Raw genomic sequence first — 20,513 nt, 5'->3', positions numbered from 1 at the left:
GGAGCTACATTTGCACGCAGTGTCAGCCTAACAAAGTAGGCACAGGCTCACACAACATCCACACAACCCCACCCAAACCAGCATCACTGAGAAACTGCCCCATTGCAACAACCTCACTGCCTCACCCTTGAGCTGTGAGAGCTGTCCTGAGTGTCTGGATGAGCAAACACCACCACACCACCTTAGTTCTGTGTTGAATTCTCCTCAAACTGCCATTGTTGTAGGACTGACAGATTGTTTGTGCAATGCTACAGAACATCGACACGGCAAAGCGCAAATACGAACTTCTCATGCCCCTGCTCCAAGCAAAGGCAAGGCCATGTGCACCCTCAGGAGGGAATGATACAGTCAGTGCAGCACCAAGTCCCTGCCAGTGGCACAGACTGTACCCAGCACTGATATAACCTGTGCTCAGCAGCCACAGCTTCTGCTCAGCTGCTCTGAGTGCTGGCACATCAGTTGTGTCTGTGCACAACATGGGATAGACATGAATCCTGCATATCCCAGAGACTTTCTGTTCTGAGACCCCCAATTTCTAACTGTGTTCCCAGGGATGAAAACCTGGCCTAGAGGGTGGAGAGGGGGAAGAGCCAAATTCCTAGCAGAACTCTGGAGCCAGCTTCCTCAATAAATATCATTCTGGCTTCACTGTAATGCCTCCCACCACAAGAGTCTGGCTGCAAAGAGTGCTGTCTCTCTGAAGCCCAGGAGCTTTACCCAGGATTTTTCCAATTGTATCTGTCATTCTGGATGATTGGTGAAATTGCCTGAACCCTCCAGATATTGCAGTGCTGCTGGAAAAGTCGGGACACTGGCTGAGCTCAACAGGGAGGTGAACAGATTTGGATAAAACCTAGTGAGCAACACTACCACAGGCACACATCAGCAGCTGGTGCCTGAAGGGTGGGACATGGGCTATGCTAATTTTACCTATCTTCACTTTCCCTTTCAGACAGCTTTCAGTAACAGCAGAACCCAGAGCTGACAAACATCCTGCATCCCAGCAGCTCTGGCTCCTTTACCTGAGCAATCACAGAGGCTGTAGGCAGGCCCTGTGTTTCCTGTTCTGGGTTGGCAATGTTCTTTCATTTCAGATAAAAAAAAGATGTAATTTAAACTATTTCCTCAGTTCTACAAATAATTCTGTTTGAAAGAAGGAAATTATTCTCCTTCATTTGTTTTTACCTCAGTTTTAAGAAAAAAACCTGATGTATAAAAGACACAGTAATCAGCCAAAAAACCCCAAAAGGGCATTTTTAGAATGCAGCAATGGCAAAATACATTGTGTTGGTTTCCCTTACCTCAGTTTTTACTACAGCTATTCAAGTGAATCCCTTCTCAATGGCTTATTGATTGCAAGTTTGATTATTCTGTTGAATTCTAACACCCATATCCTCAATTTTGCAATATCAATGGGAATACTTAAAAGCCACACACTCTGCAGGATAAATGGATTGGTACAGTGCTGTTATCTATTTACCAGCCCCCAGCTGCACTCACACACTGGCTCTGCAGGTGGCCAGCAGCATTTCCAGCAGAAGAAAGATCCATTTCTCTACTGGCAATCACACTTTACAATCTAAACCACACACATTATTTAAATAATCGTTCAAAGAATGCTATGGAGTAAAAAAAAAAAAAAAGCCTGCTGGATAATTACACCTATGCCTGTGTTTAATATGAAAACACAAGTTTCATGACATGAAGAGACACCTCCTGCCAGCACTGGTGGCACCCTGGAGCTCCTGCCCGTGATCCTGCCAGTTGCTGGAGGTGGCACTTTCCCACCAGTTCCCACTCTTTGGGGCTTTCTCCCCAAAGAACAACCACAACAGCACTGTTCCAACCATGGCTTATCTACAGCACACACATTCATCACCCATTTTAAGGGAAGAGCAGCAGCAAAGATTGTTATCAGACAGCCTTGCCCGTTCCTGAGCGAGCAATCTCTATTTCTGTCCTCATCAGACACCACTGGGGCCCTCTGGCCTCGCATTTCAGGTGGTCCATGGCTTATCTCACTTTTTAAGCTTACTCAGACCACCAAGGGCAGCACTGCACGTTGCTAAAAGCCCCATAAAAGGTATACATTCAACAGCAAAAACATTTTTGTGAGCATGAAAAGTCAGACGTGGAGTCATCATCAATGTGGCAGCGAAAATCAGAGTACAGGCCTTGGAGAATGCAGTTCATTGATAGAACGTCCTGATTCATCAGGCACCACTTTGGCAACTGGAAACTTAGGTGGCTTTCTGCTGGCTGGCCTACTGGTTTTATCTGAAGGCTGGCATGAGCACAGGAACCCCAGAAAACTGTTTGTAATCTCTGTCCCTGCCCAGAGAACATTATAAAGCCGTCAGCTTACATTTGAAAAAAATGGGTGGGTTTTTCACTTTATTGATGCACTCTTCCACACAGGATTTTTTTGAAAATCTACATCAAACAAGGAAAAACAAATGCTGAGAGGGCAGATTTAGGGCAATTTATCAAGGTCTGGGAAATAGCTTCCAGATGGATTGAGCTGTTTGGTGCTGGCTGGTGAGAAGGAAGCAAGGTATTGTTATTGAATTAGCATGAATCTCTGGTGGAGAACTGCGTGGTAGATAGAGTGCTCCTTTCATATGGTTTGCATTTGGGCCTGTCATACTTCATTTTGATTCAAAAACCTGTGGTAAAGACACACGGTTCTTTTCTTTTTTTTTTTTTTCTTATTAAATTTCCACCAATTCTCCCTGAGCTGTTATCCAGGCAGTGTTTTTAAACCCTGCTCCAAGTGCCATGCTCGGTCTGTTTGCTCCGTGCCACGCTTGGCTGACAGCTTGGTGCTTACGAGCTCACAAGTGGTTTTGGGTTTTTCATTCCCACACTGATGTCACCTGAGAAAGCGTGTTGAGAGAGGAGAAAAGCTGGATGCTCTTTGAGATGTCTGAACTGAGTCACTTCAAGCGTTTATCAAAACCCTTTCCAAGGAAAACGATGCATCCTGAGGTTTAATGCGCAATACAGTGTGCCAGTATCACCAGGGGGTTATTCTTGATAATTTATCCTCCCTTCATAAATATAAACTTAATAAACTTCTAGCAGTATAAATGAATCTATACTAGAGAATTTGTGAATAAGACATATCATAAAAAAACCCCAAAACAACCACCACCAAACGAAAATCTAAGGACAAAAAAAGAAGATGCTCATAACTAACAAATTTTTACTTTGAACAGCCTGGGTACCTGTTCCATGATTTGTGCCCTACAGAGTAAGACATACACAAAGATTCATGTATTTTCCTGCTAGTTCTGAAATAATTTACTTTTCAAATTCCCATCTGAATTCAACATAATTTATGCTAAATATCAAATTAAAATGGCCGTTCTTATATTAACCTGAGGAGATAAACAGATTGTTATCAGGTAGTTTCAGTTAAATGAACTTCTGACAATATGGTCTTTTAAGATCCCAGAACAGTTGCTGGTTGATATGCCAATGGGTAGAATGATTTTTAATGATGGGAAATTTCCAATGGCTTTTTCAATTATTTAAGGGAACTGTTATTATTCTTGAGTACTAGGTGTGGGGGCCAAGAAAAAATGAGCTTTACATCTTTCCTTTTCCAGTGTTTCAGGGATCTACCACAATTTCTCTGGGATGTATCCCAGGCAAACAGAGAAGGGAAATGGTGATATCATCAGGACCGATTAATTCCTAAATCCTACCTCAAATGTAACACATGGATACTTGTGATTACTTCCCACATGTATGTCTGGTTTTTGCCCTTCTTTTTTTCCCAAAGTAATAATTCTTATTACTTTATGTTTTATGAGCATCTGCTTCAACTGACCAAGACTGTAGGAAATATCCAAAGAGGCAAATAAAATTCCAGTCTGCAGGATGCAGCCTACTTCTTTGGCCTAACATCCAAACCCTCCAGGCTGTGACCACATCATATGCCTCATTTATTACTTATACTTAATCCTTCAGCTACTGGCTCCTGAGTTAGATTTCCAGCTATATCAACTCTGAGGCAGTGTCTTGGTACCCTCGAGCTGTCACGACGCAGTGTGAACCAGGGGAGCTGTATGTCAGTGCTGGAGGGCCTGCATTACTCAGTGACACGACTTCCCCATTTTCCAGTGTTATCAGTAAGCTGGCACTGCATGCCCACAATGCCTGGCACCCACAGGATTCACATGTGCAGACCCCTCTGTGGACATCAGGGCTCCAAAGACAGAGACAGCTGAGTTAGGGGTTGTGTCTGATCAGTGATCACCTTTCTGCTTAGTCAGTGTGTGTAAGATGGATGCAAACTAGCAGGTACCAACATTCTGTCACATGGACCAGACTGGCACTTAATTCTTATCTGAATTGCCTCCTCTTTGGCCTGGAAGCCTATAAAGTGGTTATCTCGTTGCTGGCGGAAGAAAAGAAACTAAAAGGAAGATAAAACCAACTTGCCATTTCATATGGATGTCCACATTACACAATCAGACAATGCCCAAGGTTGGAAGCGACCTCTGGACAGTGTACAGTCCAGCCAACCTGCTCAAAACAGGGTCAGCTAAAGCAAGTTGCTCAGGATGATCTGTGTGGTCACAGCATAAAGCAATGCAATCCCAATAGCATGGGATAAAATCTGTAGTGGGGCAGAGCTGAAATGTCACACACAATGTGCCTGAGTGAGGGATTTTTTGAGCCCTGTTGCCTGTAAAATTGACGTGGTGCGTGACAATTAAACCTGACATGGTACAACAATTAAAAGACCAGCAGGGAAGGGGAAATGCTCTTGCTTTTCATGTAGCTCATTTGTAGTCATACCTTGAAACCAAAAGGGCAAGTGCATTGATAAAGCTCCACTGGGTCACTGCTGCACGTCCCGTTGTTCTTACACGGATTGGAGAGGCAGGGGTTGCACTTGGACACAACACTGAGATCTGCTGGCTCTGGAAAGGCAAACACAATGCATTAATGGAGAACTGGAGTACAAAATTGACACTTCCCATGCACACACAGACATTTTTTCCTAAGCAATATTCACCCTGCGCCGGCACAAACACACAAACACAGCAGCCTGGGATTCCCAGGGATCAGAGAGGCTTTAAGTGCTTAAATCAAGTGCTAGGGAAGTCTCAATGATGCTTATATTCTGAAGATGCAAACATACACTCTGAAAAAGACACGTTGGGAACCTCCAGAGAGTGGGTTTTATATATATGTATATTTGGCTTTCAGCAATTTTTCCTTCTCTCAGTGCTGGAAATCCTGCAACAGCAACCCCCAGGGAACTGTAACCTGACATTTCTATGGCTGATAACAAGAATGAAAGTGCAGATGCAACAGCATAAATACAAAACATGCACGAGAAAGATTTAGTTAGAGGCTTATGGGAATATTTAGGTGCAAAGTGTTCTACCATTCTTAATTTTTAACTTAAGCTAAAAACTTATTTTCTTCCTATTCCACCCAGAAGAAGGATCATCAACATTCAGCTATCTTTGCAAAAAAAAAGCCAAATATGCAAAGATGTAAATGTATTCAGGTAAATACGCATGGCCATATTTAAATCATTTAATAAACCTCATATATGTAACAGAAATCTTCCAGACAAATAGTGATGTTTGTGAGTGAGCAGGAAAACAAACACACACCAAAACAATACCGGGTACATTTGGGGTCCCAAGTCAATCATTATTTTATTGTTGAGATTTTACAGAGAGTTAACTTAGACAGTTATATTCATAGTTAAAGAATGGTGATTTTTTTTAAGTGGCTGCCTTTCAAATATTAAAGAGTATTAACTCATTGGCTTTTACATGTAAAAAGGAAAACCTAGCACTTTAAAAGGGCTTAAATGATATCAAATTATATTAAAATAATTTTGTTTTGCTTTTAAGGAAATATGCTTTAAAATTGTTTAGAATAGGTCCTGTACTCATCAGAAGTGGGCACAGAGCTTCTGGTATTATATGGTAAGTAGTGAGAAGGAGTAAATTATGAAACATCCTGAAAGTGAAGAAAAGAAGTTTATACTTGATGTTTGGGAGAAGGTGGAGCTCCAGAGGGTTTCCAAAACTAGGGATGAAAAAGCCCTTCCAGTCAGGGATTTGTTTTGAATCGTCCTGCATGAGCTATAGACCTTCTCTGTTTACTCTGAACACTTGCAGAGCACCAACAGGGGTAAGAACATGGCAGAAATGGGGACCAAGGGGTCTCAGCTGAAGAGCACCTGCCAGGTAAGGGCTGTCCTGGTCCTGCACTGATGGTGGTGCCTTCAGGGCACTCAGTAATAAGTTAAAAATACACAAGAAGTAACAAATAAAAAAAAAATAATAAACAACTGTTTGTCATCCTCTTCTGTCTTTGTGTTCATGTCTAACTAAATGCCACACTTTTTACCTTGTAGCTGGGGCAGCCAGGGGAAATCACACCTGAATTTCTGGCACTGACAGGGGCTGGAATGTGACATATCTGAGCTACTTGTGTCCTGATGGTAAAATATACAAAGAACAAACCAAGGTAGCTCCTTGGAGAGCTCATGAGCCAGGCAGCAGTGCTGCTCTTCCAGATTTAGAGGTCAGTAAGCAAGAATTTGTTCTATTATTTATTTATTTCATAATACACACGCGCACATTTTCCATTTATTCCTGTAGCATAGATCAAAGCTAATCAATGTAGGAGCTAATAAGAACAGTGTTAGTTCCTAGCAGTTAAGTAGTTCATTAGTTTGCCCTTGTGGATTTGATTTATAAATCCATATAGCAAAATGCCCTCAGCCCAGCACATTCCTTTCCTCTACTGCATAGCTGGGAGGGCAAGTTAATAAAAAACAGAGCTGAGTTTGCATGACTTGCACATTACACACTTTTATTTTCTTGGCTCTGCTGAGACATAACCTCCTGCTCAGTCACAGGCTAAAAACATACTTTTAACAAGAATAAGTTAAATTACTTTCTTTTTTTTTTTAATGTAAAAGTTCCTGGAGGTCACAGAGGACACCTGTGCACGACCCTTACACTGCAGCTCAAAGTACCCAGCTCAGGATGGGCCAACTCCTGCCACAGTGACTCAGGGATTTGGAGGGTTCAGCACTCCCTAAGCTCCAGAACTGGAGCTGCACGTGCACCCAGACAGAACAGCACGAGTCTTAAACATGCACATGGGAAATGGGTGCAGTGAGACTACCAAATCACGCATTGTTTTTCAAAATGTATGTATTGTGACCAGCAAAGGTGAATTTTTCTAAGGCTTGGAGCTTCTTGGACTCTACTGCCACTTATCCAGCAACAGTTTCTTCTTGCCCAAAGACCAGCTCTAAATCAATATTTTTTTCTCCTTTTCTATTCAGATAAACCAAGCCATGGAGACAGTAGAAAGTCCTATTTTGGGATATTAGAAAGTCGAGCAGCTTTCTAGTGGACCAAAACAATACTTACATAAAAAGCATACAGCTACTTTTAATATCCTGGATAACAGACTTATCTCCAGCCTAAGAGCTGCTTGTTTAGTTTTGGGAGAGAGTGAGCATAACTATTGATATATCTTGGTTTCAGAATGAAAAAAGCATCTAGCTTCTCTTTGTGAATTGATTTACAGATCCTGTTTAATATATAAATGCAATTATTTTCTGTGGTTCACTTCATGGAAACAATGCATTATTTGGTATTTTTAGTACTTAGGGTGTATTTGTACTTCATGTTTGAGAGACCATTGTAAAGGCTGTAGTTTGATAATTACAGTCAGAGTTCTGATAGTTTTGAGACTGAAATTTCAAAGTAATTAAATTATAAGGTTACAGCTATTAAAGATATATCTGAAAGGACGTAAAATTCAGCTCAGCCTTGGGAACCTGTGTTCTAAACCCACCTCAACACCATTATTTGTTTGTTCAGCAGTTTAATCCCAGCATCTATAAAATCACCCTGCCAAGCAGTACTGTAAATGTGCATGGCACTCTGAGACACATAAAAACAGGCTTTATGCCCTCATTTCCATTTCTAAGAGAGGCCACTGAGCCATCTTTTCCACTATAAATACACCTCCACCTTCAAGTACTTACTGGTAACCTAAGCAAACCTCCTAAACTTTTTGTTTTACAATGAGAACACACAAGTATGTCCAAATCTTCATTCACTAATGAGCTACTTACTTTATCTATAAAACAGTGTGCTCCTTTTTAGTTGTCTGCTCTCTAGTGCAGCACACTGAGTACCCTAATGGTTCATAGTTGCACCTCAACCCTCTCCTGAATGAATGTACACCCCATTCAAACATGTCAAGTTTTCCATAATCTACAGTTTCTGATACAGAGCTGATGAGAACAGTTTGCAGATGTAAAAAATTAAAATGTGCTTTTGCTAAACACTTGCTTTCTAGAAGAACTCTCAGTTTCTCAGTTTTCAAGTGCATGTATATGATAAATAGAGCGCTCTATATTTTTAAATAACTTATTTTACCCAAGTTATCTGAGGTAGGTCACAGGCCAAAACCAATCTATTTGCTCCAATAAGTTCTAACACCCTATGTGCTAATGTGCCAGTGTATAATCTGGTGTGAGCAACAGGAATATATATATGTTGTGAGGTTCCCTGGCTTTCCTTCCAGTGGAGGAAATATAACTATTTCTCATCTGCTCTAACTGCACCGTGTGGAAATGCAAAATGGAAGGAACGTGATGGCTCAGAAGGCAAAAGCCAAACCTGACGCACCCTCAGACGCACTCTGAACCCAAGAGTACAAAAATGAAGCCGTGTATGTGTGTGAGGGAAGGCAGCAGGACAGGGCAGGGAGCTCTGGGATGGCTCCTACCTTTGCACTGGAAGTGGTGGGTGGGGGTGGTGAGCAGCAGCCTGTCCACCATGGCCTCGGGGCCGCTGCAGCGGGCGATGCCGGGCTCCTTGTATCCCGCCTTCACCCACTCCGAGAGCCAGCGCAGGTGGCAGTCGCAGTGCAGGGGGTTGGTGCCCAGGGCCCTGGGGGGGTAGAACAATCAGCAGAGGTTATTTGGCAAAGACAACAGCTCTGACCTCACCGAGGCACGTTTTGTCCTACATTCGTATGGGAAAGATCCAATGAGCATTCGGGAAGTATTCCCATCACCAGGCAGGGAAGTTGTAAAAATACCTAATAAGAAATCCCTTCTTTAAACAGCTGTGCTCCAGCAATGCCACCAGACATTGCTTTCATAAAATTAATCACGTTGGTTCACTTTATTTAATTCTTTGCCCTTCCTGAGCACATTCAAGCAGTGAGTTGTGTAATTCAGTTTGGATCTGGTGACTCACGTTAATGACTCCTCTCCAGATGAAACACACACACACACACAGAGGATACCTCAGTTTTCAGAACTGCAACCTGGTGTCTGCTAAGTTTATTTATGGCTTTGAAAACACATTTGCTGCTTAACCCATCATTTGAGTTAGGTCATATAGCTGAAGAAGATATATTTATATAGTGAAATGATAATTCTCAGAACTTCTTTATTTTTATGGATATCTATCCAAAAGAAAACAAACCTTTTAACCTTAAATTCAGATGCTGCCTTGACTCATTTATACTTCTCTTTCTCTCAAAGAAAGTGTCTTTTCAGGCAATCAGTCAATTACAAACAGAGTCCAGACTTCAAAAAGTCAGTTTAAAACCAACTGATTTTTGAAAGTGTGAAGAAATGCATGTTGAAAGTCAGAATTTATTTTGCTCAAAGCAAACATAAGACTTTAGTTGTAAAAACACCTGAATTGCCATGGGAAGAAAATGAACTAAATAAAGATTAGCACAGGGAAGAGACAGTAAAGAAACCAGTAATTCAAATTGGGTTTTAGACTTTAAAATTTCTGCATGTGCCATAAACTATTTTTAAGATGGTACTTTAAACTCAAGCTTCTTTCAAATAAAAACATATCAGGCAGGATATTAAGACAGAAACCTCAGTAAATTTGTTGATACATTTCTATTGAAGTGACTAATGAACCCACTGTGCCCTAGACAGATTCATAATGAGAGTTCAGAGGTTCAAACCCTGTCTGGGCCTCATTCATCAAAATTAAATGTGTACTGCAGCACAGCATTAAAAAATATCCATCCACTCCTCCTGGAAATCCATTGCTTGCAATGGAAAAAAACTACTGGGTTGACTTTTTGACCCTGTAACTGTGATCAACTGGCTCACTTGTCCAAGGTCAAATAAAATGCAGCAGTGAAAGCTGGACTGAGAAATTAACTTTAGCATTAAGCAACTGCCATATATAAAATGAGAGTGGGAGGACAACAGAAAGCTAGTTACCATGTCAATTAATATTTATAAACTACATTAGAAATAGAACTGCTCTATAGACATTAGAAATTATTACCAATAACACTGTTGACAACTGCAGAAATTATTATATGTATCCTCCTGTTCTTCTGGTTGTGGTTTGTGCTTTGCTGAGGGTTTTTTTGGCTGTTTTTTGGGTGGTTTTTTGTTTTGTTTTTTTTTCATTTCTAGAAACTCCAATGACTTCTTGTATTTTCATTCATGAGTTCTAACATATTCTCTCAATTTCTTTGCATCTACAGCAAATTATTTCCAGAAGGTAAAAAATATCTTGTGCTGTAGTGAAATACTACCAGCAGCATTTTCAAAATGCTGGGCAGGTATTTCTGTTCAGACACTTATTTTTGTTTTGAGGCAACTCAATAAAGTCCATTCAAATAAATCCATTCACGATAATGTGGGGGGAAAAGAAACAAAGAAGGGGACGGGTTATTTTTATAGGTAATTAATGTAAATTTGAGTAAAGACGAGATGATTCAATGGGATTAGGAATCTGAGCTGTTCATAGGAAATATGCTGGAAATACCTGCTGTACCCAGCACCTGTTACCAAGGGTTTGTGGAATCCCTGGATTGCCAGGGGGTCAGTTTATGTGTGGGCAGTGTTTGGGACACTGAATGTTGCAGAGCTGTGTGTCTGTGAAGGGTGAGGACAAGTGCAGGAACTGACCTAACTCAGAAGGTCTCAGTTCCATCCCAACGGATTTTGGGTTGATATTAAATCATATTACACTTGATCCTCCAGGAGTGCTGCAACATTTTGATTATGGACTAAAAAAGGTTAGTAGAGTCATGGCTTAAATAGACAATTGCGTGGTTCAAGTAAATAAAGTAATAAATAGTAAGCAAAGGCAGTGTGTGTATAGCACATACAACCCTTTGTTATAATATCTGCACTACAGCTACATGATGGTTACAGTGTAAAGGAAATGTACTGAACATTTTCTTTAAACAGCTACAGAGAAAGTGAGGGAAGTATCTAGATTTTGTTCTTCCAGTTACAGACCAACTTAAAGCTGTTACGACAGACTCTGACTAAAACCAAAAGTTTTGTCTGCGCAACACAAATACCTCTTTGCAATTCTAATGGTTAATTGTCCTGACACAGGAGGCCCAGGCTCAAAACCCTGGTACTCACCTCTCTCCTGCCAGAACACCTATCCCAGCCTTGCACACACAGCTTGAACATTTAAGATAAAATTTTCTTCTCCCCTGCTTTAAGAGGTCAATGAACAGCAACTCCTTGGATAATTTTCAAACTGACTCCAAGTGTATGCTCTTTCCTTGAAGACCTATATATGAGGAAGAGCTCAAAATGCATTTATTTTCAATTATGTATGACTTAGTTTGAGTAAGCACAGCTTTCTCTGGCATGTGAAGAACAAATTCGTCGTCGTCGCTAAAAGTTTCAGGATCCTCTTTAAGAAACAGGAGAGCACAATTGCACTGTAAAATTCAACTGTTCAACTGTGCAAATTACACCCCAGACAGGTCTTATTTATTTTATGGATCCTATTTATTACTGTTCATTTGAGCTTTGTGTATTTTACATTTCTGGCAGCACGTATATCCAAACAGATAGACTGCAGAGATTGTGTTGGGCCAAAGGGGGTTTTATCACTCCCTAAGGTGACCAGTTTACCCAGGAAAACTGTGTCTGCACTTCATTTAAAGTGAACCCCGAGGGAAATCCAAACAAATGGGGCACGATATGTTTATCTCTTATTCTAAAAATACCCCCAGAAGCCAGATTCCCAATATGGAAGGTGTTACTGCACTTCCAAAAGGAGGTGCAGGGCTTCAGCTCAGTCTAAACAACACACAAAATGACTTGACTATACTGGGAACGAGAAAAACAAATATACTTTGTGCAAAACAAATTATATCAAGGTGTAAGCTGGAAACAAAGAGGGTTATTTCTCAGCTCAAGTTGTCCAGATTGCTCACATGATTTCTGTCCCTACCAATCTGACATATTTTTATTTTTCATTGTCCAGAGAGAAACAGAGGCAGAAAGCTGCCACACACAAACACACAGTCTGAGGGTATACCTTCTATACAGAAAATATGTCAATTCAAACTGAATCTTGTGTTCAGGGAACTGTTCTGGAGGGCATGTTGGAGGTTGTAAAGAGATAATAGATAGATATAAACCTATGTTAATAGCTGTCTGTACGTCTGAGTGTCTGTGTCCACCAGCAGCAGAGCAGAAAACATCCACATCAACCTGTGAAACTGGGCACTTCCCACAGGGACCAAGAGCTGCCCAACCCTCTGATAACTGGAGGACAGTAATCAAGAAACATGTTACACAAAATCACCTTTCCTTTACATGTATTGTTTAATAATGAGAAGCATCACACACTATCTCACTGAAAAAGCACTGTCTGGTCACTTTTTTGGCACCAACTGTAACACTTCAGGTTTAGTTTGTAGCCATTGCAGCTATTTGTCTGTACAGTTCTTTCATCAACTGAACTGCATTTAAAAATATCCTGGACCTCCATCAGGACAACAGTAATTTCCTGAAATGTCTAATAATTTTTGCAAATTACGGAATGAAGTATTAATGCTGTGAAATGACCAATTTCCATGTGATTAAATGGATGTGTCTGAAGTAGTGATTCATCAACAAGTTCATATACCGACAATATTCCGGTATGCAAAACATATGACACTTATTAAGGGAAGAATTCACATTTGCTTAATATTTGCTCTTTGTGGGAGGTTTCCTGTCTCACTCTCAGACCATAACACACTCTGCATTTCACATCAACAATGCTGAAAGAAAACCTTAAACACAAAGCCCACAGAGAAGGAAACTGTCACACTTGCTCATTTGGTTTTCCTTAAGAAAATATTTTTGTAACTAATAACAACACGTTCTAGTATTTTTTTGTTTCTTTTGAACAGATGCACTATGAATATCCAGAGCATAATATGAAAAGTGAGCAGGAAAACCAGAAAAGCTACACAACCCTACACTGGTAATAATACGTAGTGTTTTATAAATCTGAAGCCATCAATCAAACAGATGAACCCAAGCAGAAGTACTTACAGATGGGACAGGGATACCAGGTCATTGAAGGAACCTTCAGGAACACTGGAAATGTCGTTTCCATGGAGTGTCCTAGAAGAGAGAGAAGCAGGAAGGTAGCAAACCACAGTATTTTGTCTGCTCCCTGCTCCCTTTACTACACAAGTAAAAGGATTAATGCTTAAAAAGGGTATTTAATTTTGTTTCTTCAAGAGTTTTTATGAGCTTCACAACTCTTGAGTTTCCACACTTTATGCATTATTACTCCTACTTCTAGATGCTGGCATTTAAAACAATGATATGATCGGAATCGTTGGTGACTGTGGCTGTAAATGAAAGAGGTGACATAGTATTTATGCCATTAAAAGTGTATTGATGACAAGCAGACCCTGACATACAGACTTGTGTTCTCTTATGGAATCCCATTAGCCAGAAACACAGCAAAAACAGAACAGGGAAAATAAGAACTGTGAAAGTTAAATTAAATATTGACTTCAGAGAGATCCTAGGAGAGAGCAAGGGTCCCCGAGGGCAAATATAGCTGTGCTCTCCTGTTCTAGTTTCCCATTCTTACAGTAGGAAATACCTCTATGTGTGGTGTTTTTAAAACCCATTTGACAAGTACATTTGTGCTACCAAGGATAGTACTTGAAATTACTTGTTTTAGGATATTATTCACCCTGTGCAAAGAAACTAACATTTTTCTAGCAGGGTTTTCAGGACCCTTGTGAAAGAGTACTCCCGTTTCCAGGGCAATTTAAGCATCCACTTTATCTCTTTTCTAAGAAATACATTTATGTGTGGGTTACATAAGGAAGCATAAATGGGAATTACTGTCAGTGCTCCAGACATGGCAGAGGAGGCTGGAAAACAGAAGGTTGCTATGTGTCAGTTTTGTAGCAGCTCTTGCCCTCGAGTCATTTATTTTCTAACTTACCTGCTGATTTGTTGACAATGCAATCACACTTTTTATCTCTGTGAGTGTGCATATTCTTGAAACACTAAGTTCATTTAGAACAACCCAAATCTGGACCCATAGAAAAACACAACAGACCCAAATGAAACCAAAAGCATCTCTTTTTGCATCCTTCCTTCCCTAACACCACTATAAGCTGCACCAGGATCTACATGATGCCTTACAACTGTTATGAATTCCACCTTTACACCCTGCCTTATGTCAGTACACACAGCAAGGAAAGCCAAATTTCCAGGGGAAGATCCCCCCTGTCCTGTCTCCCTGGGTCTGTGACCTATGTGAGCACAAGCAATGTCACCACAATCACGTTTCACAGCTCATTGCAGCTGCACTTTCTATCTCACTGTGCTGCAAAGCTTTTCTACAGAGCATAAAACCACAAAAACTGCAGCAGAGTTATCCTGCTGGCACCTCTCTCCAGTTCTCACTGCCAGGATGCCAAAAGCTTCCCCTCCCAACATCCTGATTCCGAAATTTTCTTTTAAGCACACCTTGGTTTTGGCTATTAGTAATAACTTGGCATATAAAAGGATGGATCTCCAAGCAATTAATCTGACCAGGAACAGGAAGGATAGGAGCTCCCACACAGTAACTCCAGATAAAACACACTCTCTAATTCTCTACAGAATGACCAACTGACTGAGAAAAACCCCACAGCTATTAAATATGGAGTGTTTTTGTTGGTATGAGGATGCAAGATCAGGCCTTGTCATCAAAATGTTCCTTCCTTCAGACTTCAGTGATGTGAGCACATTTAAATAAGCAGCCATTCCTAATTTCTGATCTTTTAAACAGCTTAAAGATCTGCAAGATGATTCTCTGTGAACAGACAGCAGAACTTATATTTCTCTTCATGTTGTATCAGTTGTGTTTATTCTGTGAAGGGATAGGTTTTCTTTCCTAGGTGTACTGGAAACTCTTCCAAGAGAAGCTGAAGAATGACATAACCATTTATCAGCAAGAAGACAATCCCAGCAAAAATAAAAAAAAAACATTTAAAATGACTGGCTTTATTACATATCTCAAACACTGAGGTATGTTTCATGGATGCAAATGCCTGCATTTTAGTAAAAAAAATTACAGCAACATCATCACCCAGGCAGCTAAAATGAAATGACAAATGCTAACAAACTTAAAACTCACAATAATAAATAGTGGCAAGATAATTCAATAGTGCAACAAAATCTTTTTCCTCTTGGATCACCAACAGGAGCTCATTTTTATATAAAAAATCCTTATAAGCAAATAGCCAAATAAAATCTTTAACAGTTAAAGGACAGTTAAAGCCCACACACTGATGTGTGTGTTCTCCCTCAAAAGCACAACTTCTAGCAATCCTCTTGTCTAAACACTGGTAAGCAGCAGGGGTGTGGATTTAAGGTGATGTGGATCTCATCTGGAAGACAGAGTAACAAAATACACTAATTCTTGAAGTCAAAACTTAATCTCACTAACTTATTCCTTTGTCTTCAGGGAGGGAAATGAATTCAGCATATCCTTTTGGGCTGGGGTTTTTTGGTTATTTTTCTTTCACTAACCCTTCCCACGTCCTGCCTGCCAGCCCATTGTCCACAGCATTGGGTTACTGCAGACACAGAGGGGATGTGTTTTCAGTGAAGACAAATGTGGCCAAAGGCTTGGCCAAGCTCACAGAGCCACATCCCACCGGGGGCAAACGCCGACAGTGAACCCTGAGGGATGCCAAACCCTGCAGGACCCGGCACAGCTCAGATGTCAGGGACAGTGGGAAGCCTCAGTGTCACTGCTCCATGCTCACAACTGCAGAGCTTTTACAGGTCTGGATAAGCGCAAAGATCAGTGTTTACAGAGCCATAGTGCTGTCTACTCTTTTATATGGATCCGAATCATGGGTCATCTACCGCCACCACCTGCGTCTCCTAGAACACTTCCATCAACGCTGCCTCCACACAATCCTGAACATCCACTGGTCAGATTATGTGACCAATACATCTGTTCTTGAACAAGCAGCAGTCACAAGTATTGAGGCCATGTTGCTGAGAACACATCTGCGTTGGGCAGGACATGTCTCCAGGATGAAGGACCAACCACCCCCTCCCTAAGATCCTGCTTTATGGCGAACTTGCCACTGGCTGCCGCATGAGAGGAGCCCCGAAGAAAAGATACAAGGACTCCCTGAAACAACATCTCAGCCTTGGCCATATCGATCACCATAACTGGTCTACTCTGGCCTCCAATCGGGAGGCCTGGAGACAGACCATTTATAACGCCGCTGATGCTTTTGAGAAAGCATGCAGGATCACCCTTGAGGAGAAAAGACAATGCAGAAAGAATCAAGCCTTGCAGAATATACCACCTAAGGAGTCTTTCTGCTGTGCCTTTTGCAACTGGACTTGTCTATCTCGTATTGGCCTTTTTAGCCACCAGCGTGCTTGTAACAAACGTGGGCAGAGCCCTTCCCAAATCTTCGTTCGCGAAGCCTGGCCATGATGATGGATAAGTGCAAGTAGTCATTCTGTGAGTCAAAATAATAATAATAATAATAATAATAATAATAATAATAATAATAATAAACCAGCCAAATATTTGCATTAGGTCAAATCAGTGCAGCATCCAGCAATGAAAGTGTATTGCAAAAACTGGTTCCAATGGTTTGCCCAAAGAGTATTAGTGGGAGCTTTATCATCACACATATTACTGTTTGATTGAGCTTTGAACTGCAGTAAATATCCATCAGCTTTCAGCAGAAGTAGAATATCTCATCTTAGTAGAATATCCAGTAGCTCATTTTATCCTTTTTTTCCCCTAAATATAATATGGAAAATTATTTAGTGACCTGAGAAAGTATTTTGATTTCTGGTCTTTGCCTCCTAACTGAATCACATATAAAAATATGTGATTACACAATAACAATAATCTTTAAAATAATCTGTTCAGGTCTTCCAGGAAGTTACAATATTTAAAATTTGTCTCAATCTCAGCTTTCTTAATCTGTTTACATTTAATTTCTGAGAAGACTAGCTTTGGACAAATGAACTGAAAAACAAACCCACAATTTTTCACTGTAATAGCTTTGGCACAAAAACTTCCTGATATCAACTTCTGCTTATTAAAAGAATTCTCCAGACTCTGTGTCGTGTGGTCCTCAGCACACTTGGGCTGCCATTGTGGATAAACCATGTGAAGACTGAGATTAAAGGCCTGATTGTGTAAACACTGATAGATATTAAGGCTTAAACATAAACATGTTGACTCTGCAGTTTTCTCAACTGGGATTGTGCTGAAAAGTGTAAGAGAGGGAGGACAGGATGAAATATCTGTCAAAGACCAATTGCATCGTACATGTATGATTATTCTGATTTTCAAAGACATATTTAATGTATTTACTATAGAGGCAAAAAGAGAATATAATTTGGCAGACAGAAGTCTGCATGAGAAGAGTCTGCTACCTTCAAAGGCATGCACAGCCAAAGGTAATGAGATCCCTGCATTCTTTTTATTACAAAAAATGTGGAAATTGTTTTGCTGATGTTTTCTCTTTTAAGTTCCCCCGAGAGCGTGGATAATAAATAACTGACAATAACAGATTTCATACTGTCGCTTGGAAACCACTTTCTCTTTGGAGAATTGATTTTTAGTAACAACATTGATGACACGTGGCAGAAGTTGTAGCTGATACCAGAGTTTTGTGGGCCATAATAAATCAAATCAATCTGGAGGCTTCCAAATGCAGGGAGCAGAGGCAGAGGTTCCCACTTAGGCTTCATTTCATTGCTCTGTGCAAGACAGTGGGGGGGTTTCTCCCTTGAAGGAGGAAGACATTTTTTCAGTTTGACTAGCAAATCATTTAAAAAAGCCAAAAGATAACAATTGTTATTAAAATACTGCCCTTTGTTTCTGTCCATATGTGGCCTGCAAGGACAGAAGTGAAAAGACAAATTGTAGCTATTGGAAAGAGGGAGGCATGGTTTATCTACACTGTAATTCAGGGGAGAGAGCCCCACACTAGCTTTAATCAAGCTAGCTTGCATATCAGAAGCAGGCCAGAAGACAGTTCCATATGGAATAATTTATTTGGCCATGAAACAGAGTATATTAATCTGTGGCTGAATTTCAGGTCTCATGTAACAGCTCAAATGTGACCATCCTGGTGCGCTAGAAATCAGGATCCCAAGCCAAACTTAAAGCAACAAATCCAAATCACGTATCTTTCTTGTTTTTACTAATGAAAACTGGGAATCCAGAGCTGCCTTGTAATTTAGGAGGCTGAAACTTAGATATCTATTTTACCACTGAAACCACAGTGAAAGGTCTCGGCCAAGCAGCGCTGCCACAGTCGCAGGGCTGCCCGTGCCGACACTCTGATTCCACATTTATGGAGTCACTGCACAGCACCCATTGCTCTTTTAATTAACACATGCTTCTGCATGTGAATGACATCTAACTTTTAAAAAAAAACCCCAAGAAAATATTAATGTGAAGTTTCAAAGCACTCAGGACATACTCTTCAACTCCTCCGTCCTGACCTTCCAGCGTTCAAAGCCCATTCTCCTTCAGCACATTGAATAATTTATTTAATTTATTCCCTTGAGTTACTGGGCAAGTTGTGGTGACCCACTCATGTTTCTGTGCTGTGAGGAGGAAGGAAGGTGGTTTCTCCACCTTGTCCTTACAGCTTCACATGGGGCACATCCACCAAAGCAACTGAGCAAACCCAGTCTGGGGTTTGTTTCTGACGGCAAGAGAGAGGCAGTAAATACAACATGGAAGCAGGAATCAGTTCAGTAGATGCCTAAGGAAAGCTGGGAAGGGGCTGCTTGCTGAAAGGAACAGGCCCACACTCTAGAGACAATCCAGAAGAGATTGTAAGGAAATTGTTCAATCCAGAAAGCTGCTGAAAGCAGCTACACTGGAAAGAAAGAGTGCAGAAAAGGACCTCCCAAGAAATAACCCACACATGGATATCTCTGAGTGTGCCACAGTCAATATGAGGTGAAATTTCATTCACAACTCAAAAATATTTCAGACAGGCATCTCAACACCACTGGTGCCCTGCCACTGACTTACTCAGTGTTTTAGTGTGGGGGCTTCTAACTTCCCCTCAGATTGCATTCTTTTATGTAAAAGCCAGCCTGCATAAATCTCAATCAGTAGGAAATATTCTGAAAATGCCCAAGTTTTCCATGAAGACACTCTTGCTGAAGCATCCAATGGAAACTTACATTCTGAAATATGATCAAGTTTTTATAGACAAAGAGAAAAGCCCTTTCCTGTGGGGCAGCAAAACACTGTTCAAGCAGAAGAGACAAGACTCTGTGCAGTCTTTTGGAGGCCTGTTTTCATGATAGTTCCTGTCCCTGAACTATCAGAGAAAAGTCATTCATCCTGCAAATATGCAAATTGCTTCACTAAAAGTTTAGCACTTACCTGCTCTAGTCATTACTGGACATACTGCACCTAAGTGCAAGTACATTGGAGCTCACTGTGTGAAAGTATTCATGAATACTGGATCAAGTGAAAGCCACCTGCTCATTAAAACCCTCCCTGCCATCAAGTGCATCCTAATAAGCTGCAGTTCAGCTCATGGGAGGATTGGAACTTACAGCACTCGCAGGGACCGGAGCCCGTTGAAGGCGTGGACGGGGATGCAGCGAAGTCTGTTGTAACTCAGGATGCTGGAGAAGGAGAGAGCAGAGTTACAACACTGGATGTCTTTGATCATTTCACTTCCAATTCAACCATAGAGAAGCATGGAAAACCACACATTTAACTAACAAGATATACACTAATTGCTCAACGTCTAAGATGGTGTCTGAAAAGCAATTAAAACTGATACAAAACTTTGGACCACTTACAGGGTTGATAACTGGGTCATGTTGCTGAAGGTGTGATTGGCCAACACACTGATGCTGTTGTTGCTCAAATCACTGAGGAAACACACAGAGAAAATATCATTTGCATGTATGAATTGAGATATAAGGCTTTTTTAAAGGATTACATAATACATGAACAGCAAAATGCTTGAAGCAATTGAAAAGTCACATTTTATCAACTGTTGTATTTTTTAACCAACTCTGAATAAGGTCTAAAGGAAAAGCAGATCAGACTCCCCCAAAAAGCCTCAGACTCAGAATATTAAGACTTATTTCCAGCATATAACATTCAATGAAGAAGGATAAATCAATAAAGGATACAAGCAGCGCTGAATATTTACTGTCCCCA

The 20,513-nt window shown here is 40.7% G+C and overlaps 1 protein-coding gene across 2 annotated transcripts in view; it reads right to left on the bottom strand.

Moving 5' to 3' along the window:
* The window catches only part of SLIT3 (slit guidance ligand 3), a 479,718-nt gene that overhangs the window by 65,405 nt on the left and 393,800 nt on the right, over positions 1 to 20,513 (bottom strand). For both annotated transcript variants that reach the window (XM_027682483.1, XM_027682484.1), the window contains 5 exons: positions 20,147 to 20,218; positions 19,895 to 19,966; positions 13,358 to 13,429; positions 8,797 to 8,960; positions 4,810 to 4,934 (listed from right to left, as the gene is read on the bottom strand). In XM_027682483.1, the coding sequence (XP_027538284.1) occupies positions 4,810 to 4,934; positions 8,797 to 8,960; positions 13,358 to 13,429; positions 19,895 to 19,966; positions 20,147 to 20,218 (505 nt within the window). The remainder of the gene's footprint in view (positions 1 to 4,809; positions 4,935 to 8,796; positions 8,961 to 13,357; positions 13,430 to 19,894; positions 19,967 to 20,146; positions 20,219 to 20,513) is intronic.

This window comes from Neopelma chrysocephalum, unplaced genomic scaffold (genome assembly GCF_003984885.1).
Source record: "Neopelma chrysocephalum unplaced genomic scaffold, ASM398488v2 Primary Assembly neopelma1_63, whole genome shotgun sequence".
NCBI lineage: Eukaryota > Metazoa > Chordata > Aves > Passeriformes > Pipridae > Neopelma > Neopelma chrysocephalum.
This window is presented reverse-complemented; position numbering and strand designations above follow the sequence as displayed.